We start from the raw sequence: 21,807 nt of genomic DNA, 5'->3' as shown, positions 1-21,807 counted from the left end.
CTGCAGGGGACACATCAAGATTCCTGTGAGTACAGATTTGTTTTCTTTTCCTTATCATTTATAGATACTTGAGCATAACTTACTTTGTAGCTATGCTATGTGGTTAACCTTTATCCTGCGTAAGTGGTCGACAAAAAGCAATAACCAACTGAAGATTAAATGAATGAAGTGTACACCAATAATTGTTGCAATTGTTCTATCTAATTTTAAACTGTTTTATTTAAAATTGCGTATTTTCTACAAAAATTTCAGTCATTATATAATCTCGAAAATCATGATACATTGCACTCAGTTTCAACAGAATGATGGTGAATGTCCTCCTGATTATGATCAATATTTTATTTCACAGAAACTGAAATATCGAGTAAAAACGCCGAGCAGGCACAATATCGCGCCTCCTTCAAGCGTTACGGTCTCTTTCAGGTTTGTTTACAATTTTAAATTTTTTACATCCTAAAACATTTAAAATTCAAACTCTCAGAGAAGAATCAGACTTCAGTAGAGTTTTACCCTGACGTGCTAAAACAACTCGACCCTGACCAGGACAACAACAACAACTGTATTTGTTCCCAACAGTATACAGAAATATGGCCGAGGAGTACAGGCTGCCCCAAATAACTATAGCAGCTAAAGATCTGTGGATCTGTTAATAAACCATTATTATTATTATTATTATTATTATTATTATTATTATTATTATTGAGAAAAATGTCAGCCATATGTAGGTGATTTATCTATAATTATTTGGGTCAGATACCATACACACACACCCAAACATAACACCCAAACACAAAACACGCACGCGCGCATGCGCACTCAACACCAAAACAAACAAAATAATTAATAGTTAATGAATGAGGCTGAGTATCTTATGAAGAATTATGGAGATCGAGGAGGGTGTTATCCGTCGAGGCCGTAGGCCGAGGCGGATAACACCTTCCGAGATCTCCATAATTCTTCATATGATACGAAAGCCGAATTCAATAACTGTTTTATTATTCATTCAAAATAATTCCTAGTTTAAAAACATAGCTAAAACATGCTTACCTCCATCGATCCATCGATCGACATCGATGTTCAGTTCATCTTCGATAGTCTATGTTTAGGTTTGTCCAGCTCCGCAAATATTCTCCAAATAGCAAATATCGACCTTCGAGTTGTCTTCTTGCTGTTCTTGCCATGTTTTTAGCTATTTTTTCGCCTAGTTCTTACTCTTGAAACGAGTGAAATGTCCGCCATTTTTTCAAGTTCACAACCAAAACAACTCAACCTCGTCCCCAGGTCTTCTCGGTTAACGGTGCCTTAACCTGCACGAACGCTGCATTTTTGACGTCATTTCCTCGTTAAAGTCAAATTTCTTCCAAATTTGGTCATCAGTAACTGGTTATGGTGAATTAATCGTGTGCTTTTAGCCAATCAGAATCGGGGAAATATTTTGAATGAATAATAAGGAAAGTTAAGGATGTCAAAGTAGAAAAACAACGGAAAGCAGAGGAATTATGGTGTTAAAACACTTTACAATTTTCAGTAGTTTTCAAGAAGAATTAGCTTGAGGTTTTTCTTAAAGCTTAACTCGGAGAGGAAGAAGCTTTACATAAATAATGCAAGTTGAAGGGTGATAATGTCAAACAACGTGACAACATTTAGATCTTTAAATAAAGGACTTGAATGTCCATAAAGTCAAAGTAATTATTCTTAATAGAAACTATTCTTAAAAAGGGAAAAAAGAAACTTAAGGTAAAAATTTAAAATAAATCAGTAGGATACAGTTTATATACAGTTATAAAAAACACCAAACCTCGTTACCACCAAGGTCCGGAAGGCATTAGATCCAGTTTCTTTGTGGTTTGCGGCTTTTGATGAAAACCACTGCTCAGAACATTCTTGATAATCAAAATCACTGTTCCTGATAAGTTCTAATGGGACCTAAAAGTTATCACGATGCTAGAAAAGGCTGAGTTCTCATTGTATAACTTATTTTTTGCATGAGCTCTAGAGAAAGTATCGAGTAAGTCATTCAGGCTCATGAGAGAATGATTTCGTCCGCCTGCGGCTAAAACTGGCTCTAATTTTGCGAATATTGTTGTGAAAATAGATAAAGATGTGCGGCCTTCAATATTGTCCTCATGAATGGTTTGGCCCAACGATGTATAACCAATGCCACGTTTTACAGTTGTCTACGACATGCAGAAGACATATTACAATTAAGGGTTTACAAAACGAAAGCAAACAATAAGCAATTGAAGGCCGGGTTTTAGGGATAAACAAAGCAACCGGGGGAAGTCCAATTTCAAGAATGTTTGGAAGTAAATCGTCTGCTTAAACAAGAGTCAGCAGTTTGCATAGAACAGGGGCACCCAGTGTCTGGTTTCTCCTAAATACCTTAAAACTTGTATAAGGCCATCAAGACTGCTAATTTAAGCTTAACCATGCATTCTAAAATAGGGAGCTTTATTAACGTTTTTTCTGTACGGTTATTCCGGTCAAATTTAGCTTTTGGAATTTATTAGGGTTTCTCATTATTACGTTTTGGTTCCTTATCATTTACCTATTATTATTTATCGTTTACGAAAACTAGGGATTTTCTGATATCTCTTTTCGTGACTGTTCTCGAAACCAAAATTTAGGTATTCTTTCTAGCAAACATGCTGGCCACATCTGGAAAGTGATATGTCAACTTCCGAAGATCGTAGATAGGAAGTTGATGAAAACACCTCGAAACGTATATAGATGAATGGAACAATCATCTAGACATTTTCAGCCTTGTCAAGCTATAGAAATTGCATGGCAATATTTTTTCCTTTCCCAAAAGATGTTTTACAGAATACATTCGTTGGGTTCTTATGAAAGAATCTTGCTGAATAACTTTCAATTCTGGTCAATCATTTACTTCGCAGAAACTGAAATATCGAGCAGAAAACACCAAGCAGGCCCATCGTCATCCACCTCAAGATGACTGCGGCTTACCAACAATTACCATTAGATCTGAATTTCTTTATCTACATCCCCTAAAAACCATACTGCTCTTACGGAACTGCTCACGCTCTCCGCATTTTAAACTTAGTTTAAAAGCATGGTCCAATGTTGCTTCTAATTTAACCAGGACTGTAATATGGTGTGTTGACAAAAATGGACCTCATGGATAATAGTAGAATATTACATGGATAATAGTACATCAAACAACATCCAAAGTCAGGATGGTAATTCCAGAATAACCTCAAAAAACTAGTGAAAACGACTCTTGCCGATTTTTCGTCTTTATTAAAAGACTTCGTCAGGGCATGACTGACCAAGTGGTTAGAACCGTTACAATATGTACACGCTACCTAAGGTAAGACGCTCCACGACGTTATTCCAAAATTGAAGAGCGCGCGCTAACCCGGCATTACAGTGAAAAGAATGACTGTATTACAAGAAAGTCACGCAATAATAGTAGCAGATAATATTAGTATATCATTACATTAACCCTTTTTTGCGGAGGAATCTCATTAACTTGCAGGGAAATGCAGTAACGCCGATGACGCCATAGCCTTTTGTCTTTATCTTATGAATAGAGTGCGGAGGATTTTTATTAAGATTAGGTCATGCGCCACTTTCAGGTGACTTCGCCTGTTGGACAGGTTTTATAGTACTTTTTAGGTCTATAAAGGCCTCGTCACGTAATTATGCAAGTTCTATTGTCTGCCGGTGGATCTGTTTCCTGGTGGTCGATGAAAACAATAGAAATGTGGTGGTGGGAAAGCAATAGACTTTCGTCACGCGGCGGCCATTTTGTCTCAGGAGATTTAAAAGCTTTGTTTATGCATGGCTTGCCTCGTAGAGAGAACGAGGCTAGCCGTGCATAAACAAAGCTTTTTAACTCTCCTGAGACAAAATGGCCGCCGCGTGACAAAGGTCTATTGTAATGTGGAAAAGAAAAATAGGGAGGAAAGTGAAAATCGTTTTTCGTGGTAGAAAGAGATATTTTGCTTTTTGTCCTCATTAAATTTGCACGATTTACAAGCCAAGAATCAATGAGCTGGAATTTGAACAATTTGTTGGACAATGAAAGTGGTAATTATGAACTTGCATAATTACGTAACGACTAAGTGACAACATGTACCAACCAATGAATAGTTTTCTTAGTTTTTAGTCAAGGAAGAAAAAAGCAGGGCCTCCATCGACCTAGAAATTACCAGAAAACCTGTCCAGCAGAATGAGTGACCTAAAATAGCTCATAACCTTCTCTTAATGAGATTCCTCGGTATTTTAATGATAGGATAAAGACAAAGGGTTATGACGTCATCAGCGTTACTGCATTCTTCCGCAAGTGAATGCGATTTCTCCGCAAAAAGCGGGTCCATTTCATTTCTACTATACTACTGATAATATTGCAGAGAGGAGACGTCAGCCTTTATTTTCTAACACAGGCACGTTTAACGTGCGCGAGCTATTTTGAATGCTTCAGTGTAAACGTACCAACAATCTACTGTTTAAATCCTAAATTTAGACTATTGTTTGTGCGAAATTGGGTGTTGTTGTACATTAATGAAAACGCGAAACGATGGGCACAGCTGAGTCGATCATCATACTACAGATTCACTTTTCTTAGTCTTTCCTTCGAAAATCTGGTGCAAAATAAACAAATTGTTCAAGCACTATGTATATCAACTCACCAAACGTTGCTCAGAGGGAAGACTCAAAAGTTTCCAAGTTTCTTCATGGTGTCTTAAGATAATGAAGCTCGTCGAATACCGAATAGCTAAGAAATGTCGCGTTTTTCATCATTGTTGTAGTTGGGTTTTTTTTATTATTATTTTATTTTATTGTATTTTATTTCATTTGCTATTCCAAAGTACAACAATTACAACAATTACAATTATTATCACAAAGCATACATGCACAAACTTACTACACACCTAAGCACACGTGCAATTCCACATTACACACAAGGTAATGCCTACTGTTATTTACAAGTGCTATTCAAAAAAGAAGAAACTAATCATTTTTTTCAAAAGAAGAAAAACTACCTAGATTACAAAGTCCATTTGTCCATTGATTTTTGTAAATTCTTATTCTTAGTGAAAATATATTTTTCTATTTCATATTTACCGTTTATTCTAACTATAAAACTGTTTATGGCTGGGAGTAGTTCATTCCTTCTGCAACTCCATAAATATATTTTCCCAATAAGTATAAGATAATTAAGCAAGGGGCATTCAGAAGATAAAAAGCCGATCCAAATTTCCTTTAATGTTAGGTGAACTAGTTGTTTTCGCAACCCAAAATAATATGATTCAACACATTTCCAGAATGAATTCGAATAAGGGCAGTCCCAAAAGAAATGTCTAATAGTTTCTGATTCCCTTTTGCAAAAAGAGCACAAGTTGTCTGTCCTGTACCCAATCTTGAACAACTTTGAGTTGGTAAAAAGTATAGAATTAAGTATTTTAAATTGAAAGGCTTTGACATAAGGTTCAAACGCGATAGAATGGGGCAAGAGAAATGCCTTTCTGAGATCGTCATTAGATAGATTAAAATCCAACTTCAGTTTTTGTGCATAATTTGGGAGACAAGCCTTCTTTTTGATCAAAAAAGGATAATAATCTTTTGATTTCTTTTTTGCTATGTCGAAAACGCCGCCATTGATTTTAAAGGAAGGTATTACATTAAAGGTACTCGAATCCGAGCGATTAAGAACTCTCAAGTTGGTTGGTATTGAATGTCTCATACTAGTCCATTCAAGGAAGTTTGTCTTTTTAACATTTTTTGCAATCTGTTCGTAGGATTCCGTATTGCTGAGATCAAAATGTAGGTCTCCTATTTCCCAGATACCAATGTCGTAATATTTCTTGTAGAAAAAGGGCTTGTCGTCTATTCTAAAGTCTCGATTATTCCAAATTACATAATGCCAATCGTTATTAAGAGCATTATCTTCTCGGAGTTTCGACCACCATTTAAGTAGTTCTAAATAAAAGGTAGAAGTAATTTGAAGATCCTTAACATTATAATTGCATTTAAAAAGCATCAGACCTCCAGAATCTTTCAAGATGTATTCAAGGTAGTTTTTCCACGCGCCTGAGTTATCACTAAATATTCGTTTAAGCCAGGAAAGACGGAGAGATTTTATCAAACTTTCAATATCCACCATTTTGATGCCTCCTTCTTCATAATTATTTATTGTTGACGCTCTTGTTACTTTATCTTTACCTTTCCATAAAAACTTATATAATATATGATTTAAATCCTTGACAATGTGTTGCGGAGTAGGTAAAAAAGAGGAAGTGTAAACGATCTTAGGTATAAGAAGTGATTTGATTACAGTAACCTTTCCGTAGACAGAAAGGCCCCTTGAGGACCAGATGTTGATTAGTTTTTTAATGTCGACGATTTTCTGTGAGAAATTCTTTGAGTGAGACAACTTATGGTCATAGGTGAAAACGACACCAAAGGCTTTTATTGGCTCTGTGGGCCATTTGATTCCTAGAGGTTTATTTTCACTGTTCTTCAGTGATCCTATCCACATTCCTTCGGTCGGTTGGTTGCATCATCATTATTCACGAGGTTGTCACGTGCGATTCTATACTTTAAAAATAAAAAGTCTTTAACTCTGACGACTTGATTCTACAAGTGTTATAAGTTATTGCTTCTTAATTGCAAAAAGCCTTTAATTAAGGCACCAGTTACAAAGCTAAAGAGGTCTTCATACGTTCAAGTTTCTTTTATTACTATTATTACAGTTTGCACGTGAAAGTGTTGGACTTTGCCCCTTTCGTGATGCAATGTCATGTTTAAGTGCTAAAATGTCATTGGTTCCTAGCATCAACTCATAGTACCTTCAACCTTATTGGTCCCTGCCACAGACATCCGAACACACAAAGCCACAAAGCCATAAAGATACATTCGCTCAGACCACTGACATATGAGCTATTTTTTCAAAAAAGTTCAATAATGGTATGCGTATGTGTAAGTTGACCATTATCACATAAGATTCACCAGATGGCGCAAACTCATAAGAGGGTAAATAAAATACACTCCGTGGAAATTCGAAGCTTAACGACAGACGCCTGCATACACATGAAAAGGACCCATCACCCTCCTCTGACACACCACTTAACCTCTGGGGCTTCATTTTCACTCGGCTGATTCCATCATCTGATCGCATAAGAGGATATTCGATTCACCTTACCTAAAGCATTGGCATCATCTCGAATACATCCTCACAAGGCGAGCTATCCTATCGTGCATCAAGCTTACACGTAGCCTTCATGACAGCTCAGAAGGTGACACCGACCATTCCCTGGTGTAGAGCAAAGTGAAACTACAGGAAGAGAGAATCTACCACACTAAGACTGTGTGCAAACCATGCCTTGACGTCAGCAAGACTCACGATACACAGAAAGTGGAGGAGTTCATAACTACGCTTGAGATTCTCTCCCCCGGCCTCTCTATTGGAAAAGTCCAAGAAAGATTGGATTACTTCAGGGATTGCAGTCCATGGATCAGCCATACCCAACTTCGGCAAGAAGAAAAACAAATCTGCAGACTGTTCGAGGGGCATATAGAGACAATAACTCCAGATAGAAGAAAAGAGAAAAGTGTTAGTTGGATAAAAGACCTGCCCAAGTGAATTAAATCTACAGGTTCTAGAGGCAGCACATAGTAATGTGCAACGATGCAACAGACACTGTGTAAATGAATACTGGCCTGAACCCTGTGCTAGTATTAATTCTGCTGTTAATAATATACACGAAAAAAGTACTTAATTCTGATTGGCTGAGAAAGGAGTGCAGCTCTTCTGTAACACGAGTGCAAAATGTGTAACACGAGTGCAAACTTGTAACACGAGTGCAAATTACAAATGCTTTCTGATTGGCTGAAAACACAAAAGAAACCAACAAGAACCAATCAGATAAGAGATGTTTTAACAACAAAAATTCAAGAAAATGGCCATGGTTTTCAGCAGACGACCTCGGGATTTAATTTTGTAAGCAAAACAACAATAGAAAAGTTGAAAAAAATATTCCAAAAACCCGAACACAGTAAAAAGTACGTCTTTCTGGCTAAATGTATTGAAAATGCATTGCTAAGAGAAAAATACTGTCAACAAAATCGAGGAAAATGAGCTAGAGAAACTAGGAAACAAGCTACTTATAACAAACTACGCTAAAGTAAAAAAATAAAGAACAAAAACGGTTGCAACCACACACAAACCATGACAGCTACAGAATGAACAAGGATACAATTCCATGATAACAACAGGGATTTCAAGGCATGTACGTAATTTGTTGCTCTCTTTGAGTCTTGTGGAGCGAAGACCTCTATTAAAACATCCATGCGATGGTCTGTGTTTTTTTCTACCTCAGTAGCAAACGAAACCGAAAATTTAAACATCTGGTCCAAACTAAACCAATGGGCGAAAATACCACAACTCACATAATGAAAGTATCCCCAGCTGGTACTAGCCTTAAAGAAAGGGAGATAAAATTTTACGAATCATTGTACAAGGAAAACAAAAGTCAGGATGCTGAAGAAGCAAAGATTGTAAGTTCAGAACATATCGTCAGTGTCACAGGCCACAGAGGTATAAATTTCCTTAACGACCACGATGAAGCCGACGAAGAAGAGCTACGATGACTCTTGCAGTAGGCCAAATAAGATAATGAAAACTCCAGCGCTGATAAAAAAGCAAATATTATATTAATACTGGCAGTTTCCGACATCACAACAACTGTGGCTCCACTCACCCATCGATGGCAGCGTCGAAGGAAAACAAATTGCCTCCTTCATTTTTGGGTTTTAAATCTCAAAAATTTGTCCATGAATCCGGCTATGATGAGGTCCCAGGAACAGACAATGATAAACAGTCGTTAAAAAACCTTAGCAAGTGTCTTTCATCTTTGGCTGCTCGAAGCGTTCTCCTGATTTCAAAACGGCAGTATACTTCTTGAAAACGCTTCTTGTAAACGCCGAGCTCTAATAATCGAGGATGAATTTAAAAACACTTACTTTTCCTGATTGTTGTAAACCAAGTTATCTTTAACCGGCTGGTGACTATATAAAAAAAATCCTTGCACATTTCCAAGTTCTCAGCTGAATGATTTTGAAAGCATTGGTCTTGAAAAAGTTTGAATTTGACAAAGGTAGTAGCCTGTTTCAGCCAATCAGTTGAATGAACTAAAAACGCGCGCGCTGTCAAAATTTGTTGTTGTAGTTATGTTGGTCTTTGAAAAATTTACTCGTGCTTATTTATTCCAAATTGCACTCGAAATCATGTGATTACCTATACTAAGACATATTATTAAGGCCATATGTACGATGAAATCAAGCAGGCACTTGGTCGTTCTCAGAATAAAAACAGCCCCCTTAAATTTTGCTACGGGCGAGATAATCCAGGACCGAGTGCAACAGATGGAGCGCTGGGTAGAACATTACCCTGAGCTGTCTGCCAGGGAATATGGTGGAATATGGTATACTGAACGCCACAGAGTGCTCACTCATGTATAATAAGTCTACTAAAGTGGAGCTGAAAGAGGCCCTGGAAAACCTGCACCTGGAAAACCGCGCGGCCAGGATGGTAATACCAGGACGTGGGTGATACTCTGCCTGTGCTTAAGGGAAAAAAGGTACCACAATGATGAGAGACGCAAACATAGTCACTCTATACAAAAACAGGCCGGCCAGGAGAGACTGCTCTAACAATTATCAAGGCATCGAATTCCCCAGTATCGCTATAAAGCTCTTTGCTCGAGTAGTTGTGAAGGGTCTCCAAGTGCTTGCAGAGAGATTTTATCCTGAGTCATGGTGTGGTTTCTCTGCTAAACGATCAATACTATTAGCGGAGCTCTGGCGCGCGAAGCGCGCCTGCGGAGCACCATGGGTAAGTAAATCTACCCATCCCAGAAAATTTGGTAATCACGTGACCGTACACCGCCCTCAGCCCGCCCGCCCGTCCGTCCGCACCACAGGCATACCAATTTTTACTCTCACACTTTCTAGCCAGGTGCTTTCTAGCTACTTTGGGAGCCCAGGAGAAAGCTGATTGCACATCAATGTTGTCATCAATTGACAGCTGTCAAAACAGGGTATCCGCTGACCAGTATCACCTGACCGTATCGCAGGCTCAGGTGTCGACCCATCAAGGTCGAGTATTTTTTTGAAGTTATCCGCTGACAATTTACTCGTTTTCAAATGATCGCAGGCTCACGTCTACTTTTTTTTAAAATTCATATCAAATATGTTGTGTTTATGTCAGTATCGCCCCGTACTATTACGATTTTGATTTCAAACTGACCTCAGACGCAAAAATTCAGCCAGTTTTTTTAAAATACAGGCGGAGAAGACCTTTTCTAACCATGGTCACGCGTTGGTCACGCTCCACGTCCAATTTTTATGCTCTGATTGGTTAAAATTTGACAGGTGTTGTTCATGCGTAAAATGTATGCAGCATCTTGAAAGTTGTTTACTTTGACAGCTGAAGCTGACAGAGTTTTGAGTCAACTTGTGATGTTTTTAACTGTCTTTTTCCACTGGATGTAAAAAAATGAAATACAGCTGCTATCAAGATTGTTCTCTTATTCATGGCTGGGTTGTTTGTTGGGTTTTTGGTTGAGAAATGCGTCGCTTGTCAAGGCAGATAATCCGATTTCGGATGGCATCGTCTTTGTTTTTCACCTTGCTGGATGCGTACGAGAATTATAAGGATTATAAAGGCTCAAGCAATCCTTGCCTTACCTGACAGCTTTCAGGAGCTGTATCTCGAAATATGGTAAGCCTGAGTAATTATTGTATTTATATCTAATTTCATGAAGTCCAGCGGCGCACTTTATGAAGCTAGTTTATGCACGTTTGTATAAAGATTTGACTGAGACACTGATCTGACCTAGGGCCTCTTCATATGAGCCCGGTTGACCGGGCTGGCCCGGTTTCCGAGATCTCGCCTCACCTCTAAATCCTTTGTAAAATTTTCGATGTGTTCATATGAGAGGGTGGGCTGGCTCGGTTCCCGAGATCTCGGTTTTTCCAACCGAGATCTCGATAAGCGGGCTGGAAATTTTGCCATATGAACACTTCATCCCGGTTACCGGGATGAACGGCGGGATGAATTCTGGCGGTCCGGATGGCATCGTCTTGCATTGCCTGCTGTATTTTCCACATCATAAGCATCCCATTTAACTGCAGTGATACAGCTTTAAGAATTACCGATGCTAAGATAGGCCCAAAAGTTAAAATTTTTGTGTTTCGCTATGTTTGCTTTGTTTCCTAAATATGGCGCCAGAACTCGTACCCAGGATCTTTGACCTTTTCTCATCTCGGAAACCGGGCTGAAATTTCTCATATGAACCCAAAGCAAAATTCATCCGGGTAACCGAGCCAGCCCGGTCAACCGGGCTCATATGAAGAGGCCCCTAGTGTAAGGTTTGATATAAGCTTAAGCTTGCAGAACTTTAAAAAGCCTTTAGTCGATCTTAATTCCCCGTAAGTACAAAGAAAAAACTTTCCGAGGAATATCAGTTATAATTTTGGCTGTAGAAAGAAAGCTTTGAGCGATTTTCTTGTCGTGAGTTCGTCTTTGAAAAATGCAAACACCGGGAAACCGGCGGCTTAAAACATAAACTTAATCATTAAGCTTACTAGTAAAGACTTGAGGATTCTTAGGGACACTTAAATACTCATTTGTTTTCGTGAATGAAAATTGTTGTCTCTGTAAATGTTCTACCGAATTATATTTCTTTATTGATTGTTGGTAGTCTCAAAAGTGTAATTTTCATCGCTTTGCCGTTTGTTTTCAGGCGTTCATAAACATCGCTTGCAGGAGTACTCAAAATGCCGAGCGTATCAAACGCTTTTTAAGATTACGCGTCGTTATAAAACCATTAATAAAAAATTCTTTATCACGTTGAAGCGTAACTCTTTTAAAATTTCTTCGCAAATTTGGCGCTTGTCAAAAGTTAGAACCGGCTGGCCGTATAGGTGACTTTGGACATTTTTTGAACGGTTTCGCTAATTAAAAGTCCACGCGTGCTTCGATGGTCCTGAGTATTGAATGAATGCAATTTGTCTTGAAAAATTGTGAAATACTGCATTTTGTACGAGGTCTGTATGATAAAAACAGCACCTCATAGTACTCTTTCTACTCAGATGTGGTGTATAAAAAAATAAATAAATAAAAGAATGGTTTGCACGCACCCAGATTTATTGACAAGAATTTGTAAACTTGTCGAACGCAAAAAACTCGGCCTGATTTGTTTTCCAAGAATTTGTTTTCCACGCCTTATCTACTGTGATCAAGAGCCATTATTGCTCTTAAATGTGACCGAAGACTATTTTTTGGGCTTACATATAAGGCTATATCAACGCGATACAAGATTTGTTTCACTCCAAAATCATTTAGCTTTACCCTCAAAAGTCACATGAATGTGCCTAAAAGTTAACTGATTTGAGGAACACAAAATTTTTGTTTGATTTAAGTTATAAATTTATCAATAGGAGCTTCGCTTTTAGCTATGGCTAAATCTATATATTAGGTCTAATAGCCTGTCCAGCCCGGCGATCAGTTTGGTCAAGGCTTCGCCGCAATGGCCACAAACGTTACTTCCATTTAACTTGACTTGTGTGCGTGTGTGTGTGTGAGTGCGTGTTTGTGTTTTACTGAATAACAAAATTACAAAAGAATAAAGTCAATCTTGTTAAAGGGCCATGATTAGTTTCGATAATGTGCCCTTCTCCATTCTAACTTTCTTTCTTTTTTTTATTATGTACACGTAGTTTAACCAACTTTGTACTAATTGATATAGTACAACTACAGTCGACTCCCGATAACTCGAACCTTCAAGGGAAATCGAAAAAAGTTCGAGTTATCGGGAGTTCGAGTTAACTGTTATCGGGAGCTCGAAGAAAATAGCCGAGAATAACGTAAAAAACGGTTTTTACTGCACAGTGAACATTTTAATCACATTTAATTGTAGAAATGTCAAGTGAAAATTAAAAGATACTTCTAGATTATAAATCAGAACGTAACGTAACAAAGCATAGCCTAAATAGAACATGCGTTTTACTGTTTTGAGAAGTAAAGCTGCTTCACGTTAGCCTGTGACAATCAATATCAGCCTCCACTTGTAAACTATACTCCTACAACACGTCAATAGGAAGTCAAAAATTCAATGTTTCGGACGCCAGTAGACGGCTTTTTTCCCGACTTTTTAAGGGCTCAAAACATGGTTCGAGTTATCGAGGGTAAAATTATATAGAAAATGACCTGAGAGGAAACGAAAATTGGTTCGAGTTAGCGGGAGTTCGAGTTATCGAGGGTTCGAGTTACCGAGGGTAAAATTACAATGAATGTATGACGGAAATCCAGGGGAAATCGATTTTGGTTCGAGTTAGCGCGAGGTTCGAGTTAGCGAGGCTTCGAGTTATCGGGAGTCGACTGTAATGTATTATCTATAGGATGGAGTAAAAATAAAATACAAAATACATAAAAATCATGTTTTGGGCGGCACTTTCTAGCTGACCTAGTGTTTTTTCCTTTTTCGGCCAAAGCAGAGCCATTTAAGCTTACATAATCATATCACTTCAATTATGCAACTTGTTCAAAAGGAGGATTTTGCTATCAACTGCATAAATCTCTATCCACAGGGATAATAAGATTGTTTTACTCCGCTGGATAGTGATTTATCCGATACATAGCAACAACCGGAGTCTGGTGTAATTACATTTCCCGTTAAATAAACGATTTTGTAAAATTTAGACACGACCAATTTCGTCTCTGTGCGTAACAGTTACTTCACTTGAATCTTTCAGGCAGCCTAAGGATTAACCTGAGAGGCTCAATTTTCGTTTCGCTTTGTAATAACATTCCGGCGGGAAGGCGGTAGCCGTTAGAGAGAATGTATGAGAACCGCTAAAATTGGTCCTGATCTCAGGTTTCCCAAAGGATGTGTACTAAGAACTGAATCAGATTTTTCTAAATCTTACGACCGGACTAGCCATTCGTTGGCAATTCGTGACGCAATTGGATACTTCCGCATTTTTCAAAATCCCCAATCACAAACTCTGTCCGAGGATCCTCAAGCGACGATGAAACGTGGCCGTCATGCAAGATATAACAATAAGGCAAGTGATTCCGGAAGTCCTTAGCTCCTCGTGCCTCGACGCTCCATTTTGTTGTCGTTTTCTTTAGCTTTACTTCCTACTTTCGAGTTTAAAACCTCCTCTTTTCAAACCAAATTATCTATAGAAAGTTCCTTCTTTCTTAGACTTAAATGTAAAATATTCTTGTACATAATTATTTGCGTTCTACTGATAGGTTTTCTTCACAGTCTTAAATCATTATTACATGCATGCAATCCTTATTGATCACTGAAGAACCCAGATGGATATGTATTCAATGAAATGTATGTTATCTTAAAATTTATTATTTTTATTTTATTCGCCCAATATTGTAAAAAATAATATTGTACATTAATTGGTATTTTTAACTGTACATGAGCAGGAGATCTCAGGTCTCAGTAGGCTCTGCTGAGCCTTTCAGAGGAGATTCCCAACTTTACTTATCAATTAAATTACTTAACATATTGTTTGCCACTTAATATTACCATATAAACTCTATCGAATTTTAATGAAATGATGCAAGCTTATCAATTTTAGGAATTTTAATGTACTGTCACATGCCTTTCAACATTTTAGACGTTCTTTTAATTCTTCCAAAATAGTTGTTCCTAACTTAAAATTCTACAAGAGAAACCACGTTTTTCAAAAATGCAAAGAAACCTAAAAAGATTTCGTGTAAATACAAGACTGCAGATACACGTTCTATAGACTTAAATTTCAACCAAAGGAACTCATGATCATTTATTTCAACAAGTTAACTGCTTTTAAATGTAAGTAGCTTTATTTTGACGATTCGGGTAACCGAAATCTTTCGTAACTGTGTATTCCCGGGTAAGTCCATTTAACCGAAACAGAATGTTTCGAGGAATCACAGCTACGATAGCATCAGCTTAATTTACACTTTTATATGACACCTGACCAGAGCACAGAGTCGTTATGTATAAGTTAATGTTTTCGTAGCTATTTCTTGAGCTAAAAGCTTATTATTTTAACGTTTCTAACTGGCTTCCTTATTTTTTTATTTAATATTACCTCTATTTCCGTAGAACTATTTGCTAATTATTCTGGTCTTGTCTTTTTACCTGTTTATGTTTCAAAACAGACCCAAATGGTCAAGGTTCAAGAAGCTATTCACCATGGCATGATTGCCGCAGATTTTCTTTCAAACACTAAACGAGTTGTCCAGGCTATCGAGCTGTGGAACGAGTGCTTAATACTACTAAACAACAAAACCTTAGAAAACGAACATGAACTTGCCACAATAGTGAGTATAGCGCTGTATAAGAAGCTGTTTTATGGAAATGCTGCTATTACGAAACTTTCCCCAGCTATAGAATCTGGCAAAAAGCTTTTAGTCCTACTTCGTAATCGTAAGAGAAAAAAAGAAGAAGGTAACACAGCCTTGATGTTATCAAAACTGTACTTCCAAAAAAGTGAATACCTGGAAGTACAAGCATTCCTCAAAATTGCACTCTGCGTTTACAGAGAAATCGAAGACAAAGACGGAGAAGCGTCATGCTACATAAGCCTGGGAGCTGTGTTTAGCTCTGTCGGTGAATATGCCAAGGCTGAAGAATATCTTCATAAAGCACTTACCATCAACACAGAAATTGGAGACAAAAACGGAGAAGCGTCATGCTACGGAAACCTAGGAAGTATGTTTCGATCTATCGGAGAGTATGCCAAAGCTGAAGAATATCTTCATAAAGCACTTACCATTACCACAAAAATTGGCGACAAACACGGAGAAGCGTCATCCTACATGAACCTAGGAAATGTGTTTCAGTCTGTCGGAGAATATACCAAGGCTGAAGAATATCTTCATAAAGCACTTACCATCAACACAGAAATTGGCAGCAAAGACGGAGAAGCGTCATGCTACAGTAACCTAGGAGCTGTGTTTAAATCTGTCGGAGAATATGCCAAGGCTGAAGAATATCTTCATAAAGCACTTACCATCAACACAGAAATTGGCAGCAAAGACGGTGAAGCGTCATGCTACGGAAACCTAGGAGCTGTGTTTAAATCTGTCGGAGAATATGCCAAGGCTGAAGAATATCTTCATAAAGCACTTATTATCAGCACAGAAATTGGCGACAGAGAAGAAGAAGCGACATGCTACAGAAACCTAGGAGCTGTGTTTCAATCTGTCGGGGAATATTCCAAGGCTGAAGAATATCTTCATAAAGCACTTACCATCAACACAGAAATTGGCAACAAAGACGGAGAAGCGTCATGCTACGGAAACCTAGGAGCTGTGTTTAAATCTGTCGGAGAATATGCCAAGGCTGAAGAATATCTTCATAAAGCACTTACCATCAGCACAAAAATTGGCGACAGAGAAGAAGAAGCGACATGCTACAGAAACCTAGGAGCTGTGTTTCAATCTGTCGGAGAATATGCCAAGGCTGAAGAATATCTTCATAAAGCACTTACCATCAACACTGAAATTGGCGACAAAAACGGAGAAGCGTCATCCTACATGAACCTAGGAAATGTGTTTCAGTCTGTTGGAGAATATGCCAAAGCTGAAGAATATCTTCATAAAGCACTTACCATTAACACAAAAATTGGCGACAAACACGGAGAAGCGTCATCGTACATGAACCTAGGAAATGTGTTTCAGTCTGTTGGAGAATATGCCAAAGCTGAAGAATATCTTCATAAAGCACTTACCATTAACACAAAAATTGGCGACAAACACGGAGAAGCGTCATCCTACATGAACCTAGGAAATGTGTTTCAGTCTGTTGGAGAATATGCCAAAGCTGAAGAATATCTTCATAAAGCACTTACCATTAACACAGAAATTGGCAACAAAGACGGAGAAGCGTCATGCTACGGAAACCTAGGAGCTGTGTTTAAATCTGTCGGAGAATATGCCAAGGCTGAAGAATATCTTCATAAAGCACTTACCATCAGCACAGAAATTGGCGACAGAGAAGAAGAAGCGACATGCTACAGAAACCTAGGAGCTGTGTTTCAATCTGTCGGAGAATATGCCAAGGCTGAAGAATATCTTCATAAAGCACTTACCATTAACAAAAAAATTGGCGACAAACACGGAGAAGCGTCATCCTACATGAACCTAGGAAATGTGTTTCAGTCTGTTGGAGAATATGCCAAGGCTGAAGAATATCTTCATAAAGCACTTACCATCAACACAGAAATTGGCAACAAAGACGGAGAAGCGTCATGCTACGGAAACCTAGGAGCTGTGTTTAAATCTGTCGGAGAATATGCCAAGGCTGAAGAATATCTTCATAAAGCACTTACCATCAACACAGAAATTGGCAACAAAGACGGAGAAGCGTCATGCTACGGAAACCTAGGAGCTGTGTTTAAATCTGTCGGAGAATATGCCAAGGCTGAAGAATATCTTCATAAAGCACTTACCATCAGCACAGAAATTGGCGACAGAGAAGAAGAAGCGACATGCTACAGAAACCTAGGAGCTGTGTTTCAATCTGTCGGAGAATATGCCAAGGCTGAAGAATATCTTCATAAAGCACTTACCATCAACACAGAAATTGGCGACAGAAAGGGAGAAGCGTCAGGCTACAGAAACCTAGGAGCTGTGTTTAAATCTGTAGGAGAACATGCCAAGGCTGAAGAATATCTTCATAAAGCACTTACCATCAGCACAGAAATTGGCGACAGAGAAGAAGAAGCGACATGCTTCATAAACCTAGGAGCTCTGTTTACATCTGTCGGAGAATATGCCAAGGCTGAAGAATATCTTCATAGAGGACTTACCATGGAGACCGAAATCGGTAACAAAGACGGAGAAGCGACATGCTACATGATACTAGGAACTCTGAGATTTAAGGCTGGTGAATGTGAGAAGGCTCAAAAATATTTTGAGAATGCTCTTGAAATTAGTAGGGGGACTGGAAACATCGCTTTGCAATTTGAAACTTCTCTTGTTCTAAATGAATGTTCGTTTAAAATAACAGGAAACATATCTGAAGCCTTATCCAATCTCTGGACAAGCATTCAAATTTGCGAAAAAATGCTTATTTCTCTAGGAAGCAAAGATCGCCACAATATATCATTTTTTGACAAAAACGCGTCTCCCTATCGGCTGTTTTGTTCATTGAGTTGTTCTAGTGGGAAACCCTATGAAGCTTTACACGTTGCTGAACTTGGACGGGCCAGAGCTCTAGCAGAACTTATGTCAAATCGCTACTCCATTGAAAAAGAAATATCCATCAACCCACAATCGTTTGTTGGTATCGAGGAAGTAATTAAGAAAAATGGCAACAGCACCTGTCTCTACATCTTCTATGACTACGATGACAATATATTTTTGTGGGTTTTGAAACAAAGCAAACCGGTAGCTTTCCGAACAACGAAACTTTCTGAAAGCTATGTTAGCAAGCATGGCAAAATCTCTGTGTATGACCTGTTTGGAAACGAAAGCTTCTTAAGAAAATCAAATCTGGAAGATAGTCTCTCATCCTTGCGTCCTCTTTTAGATGAGGAAGAAGTATACACAGACCGTGAACCGCCAACACTTTTTCAGGTTTACAACATGTTGATTGCTCCCGTACGTGACTTGCTAGAAGGATCTGATGAAATCATTGTTGTTCCTGATAACTGTTTCTTCCAAGTTCCTTTTGCAGCATTACATGATGAAAGTAACCGTTATTTATCAGATTCTTTCAGGATACGCATTGTCCCTTCTTTAACGACTCTCAAGCTCATTCTCGACAGTCCACCGGACTCTCACAGCCAAACTGGTGCATTGATTGTGGGTGAGCCAAGAGTGACGGATGTGTATTTCAAGGGAGAGTTAAGGTATCTCTGTCCATTGCCTGGGGCGAAAAGAGCAGCAGAGATGATTGCAAGACTACTACCTCAATCTCACCTTTTAATAGGAGAGCAAGCAACAAAGCAGGCAGTCCTTCAGAGAATACCCTCAGTCAGTCTCGTACATATCGCTGCTTATGGTGATGCCGAAAGAGGAGAAATTGCTCTTACCCCCCATGACTCTACAACGGGGATTCCACATGAAGCAGACTACTTACTGTCAATGACCGACATTTCACAAGTTAGACTCTCAGCCAAACTGGTGGTCCTTAGCTGTTGCCATACCGCACGTGGACAGATAAAAACAGAAGGCGTTGTTGGAATCGCTCGAGCATTCTTAGGATCGGGTGCACGCTCAGTGTTGGTGGCATTGTGGGCCTTACAAGACGACGCAACAGAGCAGTTCATGAGAAGATTCTACGAAAACCTTATCCAAGGAGAAAGTGCAAGTGAATGTCTTCACCGGGCCATGAAGTGGATGCGAAATAACGGTTTCCCTGAAGTGAGGCAGTGGGCACCTTTCATGCTGATTGGGGATGACGTGTCATTTCACTTTGGTGAAGAAAAGTGAAGGTAATTGTTTTGTGACAATTAAGGCCATAGGAGGTCTGCCAGGTCTTTTTATATTGCAGTTTTATCAACATGGGTGCATTTGGTACTTTTACTAGTACCAAATAGAAAGCAGTATTTACCTCTAAAAACCACATTATTGACTACACCTGAAGTCAGCTTTTACTATGACTGAGGTAAAAATTGAGGATATTACTTTCGCTCACTCGTGAGAGATACTTTCAGCGGGCGACGATAAAATTCGTTTCCCCGCGAGGCCATGTAATGTTCTGTTTATTTTATAGATACTGATGAAATTCCTACATAAAACACAACTTTTTTCTTTATTCACTTTCGAAACAGCAAAATAGTGCAATTAAAATGATCACGTATCGCAAAATGCCTGTCACAAAAATGTTATGAAACTCGGATATAAAGTTAAAATGGAGAAATAAAGACAATAATACTTAATAACCTGAGCGGGAAGCTCTCTTGTAATTGGCTAATCATGCTAGTAACCATGGCGACACCAGTATCCTCACACGAAGAGATAAAAATAGTATCTTCACTGCGCGCGATGAAGATATGATTTTTTAGTAAAAGGAAAAATCCTGCTATTTCATCAGTATCTATATAATAATATCAATTAACCGCTCTTTAACATTGAAGAGTCTAATCACCTCAATTATTCGACCACACTTCTGTACTTATCAGTCTAAATTACAACCCATGCATATGTGGAGCTTTGCATTTGAAAAAAAAGCGCCGTATCCCTACCGTAAAAAGAATGATTTTAACTCTTTTCTCTTTTTTTCTGATATGTGAGGTACAAATAATTGAATATTCTTTTATTTGCTACCACTCAATATGAACGTGAGGGTTTGCTGAGGTAAAATGAACCTAAATACTACTTACCCCAGCTTGAGTCTTTTGTAATGAATATATGTGCTTTACTAATTTCTGTCACTTATACATTACTGTTGCAGGTATTACACTAACGATACACCATGGAATAACGAAACAGCCCTTCAGCAGAATTCCAATGAGGTAGTCCCTGGCGGAAAATGTAAAGAGTCAATCTCTGCAGCATACAAACATTAATTAAAAGAATTAAAAGGGAACTGACCTGCTTGGCCCAGCGGTTCATCTTTGCCCGCTTAATTATTTAAGTGTGTGTGTCTGTGTGTAGGAGGTACCTTGAGTACTCTAATCTCTAAAATGTCTGGCAAAAGCACAAATCACCAGCCTTGTAAAAGTGTACATCGGTAGCTCGGACAATGATAAAACTGTAATTGCGACACGAATAACATCAGGATAAGCTAATTTCCCTGTCTTTTTAGGTAAATTGTTTTAAAAAACTTACTTCCTTAATTAGTCCGTAAGGCTACAACTAAAAAATACTTTTCATGTATAAACTGCCGAGATTTTTGATTACAATGCAAACAACATTGCAAGGTTTATAGTTTAGTAGAATTGTATATATTTTAGAGCCAATCTTTTTGTGAACAAAGAAGCAGTAGTTTTGCAACCTTGCATTATGAAATAAGGTTTGTCCTGACTCCAAACTAGCCCAGTTGTAAACTAAAGGTTATTTCATTGTATAATGTTCATGCCTGAGCATAAGTTAGTATGTTAGTATAAAAGAGTAGTACTTGCTTTAAGTATCCACCTAAAATGCAAAGATTTGGTGGTCCAGTTTTCAGTAGTGCTTTGAGTAGGAGAACTAATTGTGAGGTTCGAACAGCATGTCGCGTATCCGAGAAGGTCGCACATGGACGTTTGATTGCAATCTGTAAATATGTAATCTCACCAGGTTTTTAAAAATAAAGCGTATTTGACATAGCAAATTCAAGGACGAAACTTTATTGAGCCTTTCGTTATTAAGACCTCTAGTGTTTATCCTTAATTATCTATTTGCTCTTTAAAAAAAAATATTCCCGGTAATATCAGGGAGATTTAAAATCACATTCCCCGTCAAACGGCAGCGTCAATTTTTACGTGACCAAGGTATCAGTCTAAAAACTAAATAAATAAAATTGTAATTTGTAATTTGTTTTCCCACGGAGCACTTAGAAGTTGTTAAGAACCCGCTTAAACGTGTCCGTGCGTTGCGGATCGAATTGGAATTTGGAAAGGTTGGTTTTTGGAGAGAGGAGAAAACCGGAACACCCAGAGAAAAACGTCTCGGCAAGGAAGAGAACCAACAACAAACTTACCCTTTCATATACCTGAAGCATGAAAAAGGTACCCTTTTCGGTCGGAGCCTCCCCATAAAGGCCATTATAGGGAGTACCCACCCCCCCGGGGAAAGGAGGCAAGTGCCCCCCCCCCCCCACTACGCCACCCTTGCGCAGT

At 38.5% G+C, this 21,807-nt stretch overlaps 1 protein-coding gene across 1 annotated transcript; it reads left to right on the top strand.

Moving 5' to 3' along the window:
• On the top strand, positions 1-20,611 carry LOC140950075 (uncharacterized). Its single transcript, XM_073399244.1, has 3 exons — positions 1-25; positions 15,194-19,476; positions 20,439-20,611. Exon 2 carries the CDS (start codon positions 15,200-15,202, stop codon positions 19,472-19,474), a length of 4,275 nt encoding a protein of 1,424 aa, XP_073255345.1. The 5' UTR covers positions 1-25; positions 15,194-15,199; the 3' UTR covers positions 19,475-19,476; positions 20,439-20,611.
• Positions 20,612-21,807: the final 1,196 nt, after the last annotated feature.

This window comes from Porites lutea, chromosome 10 (assembly GCF_958299795.1).
Source record: "Porites lutea chromosome 10, jaPorLute2.1, whole genome shotgun sequence".
Taxonomy (NCBI): domain Eukaryota; kingdom Metazoa; phylum Cnidaria; class Anthozoa; order Scleractinia; family Poritidae; genus Porites; species Porites lutea.
The sequence above is the reverse complement of the archived record's forward strand: the minus strand, read 5'-3'. Positions and strand labels throughout refer to the sequence as shown.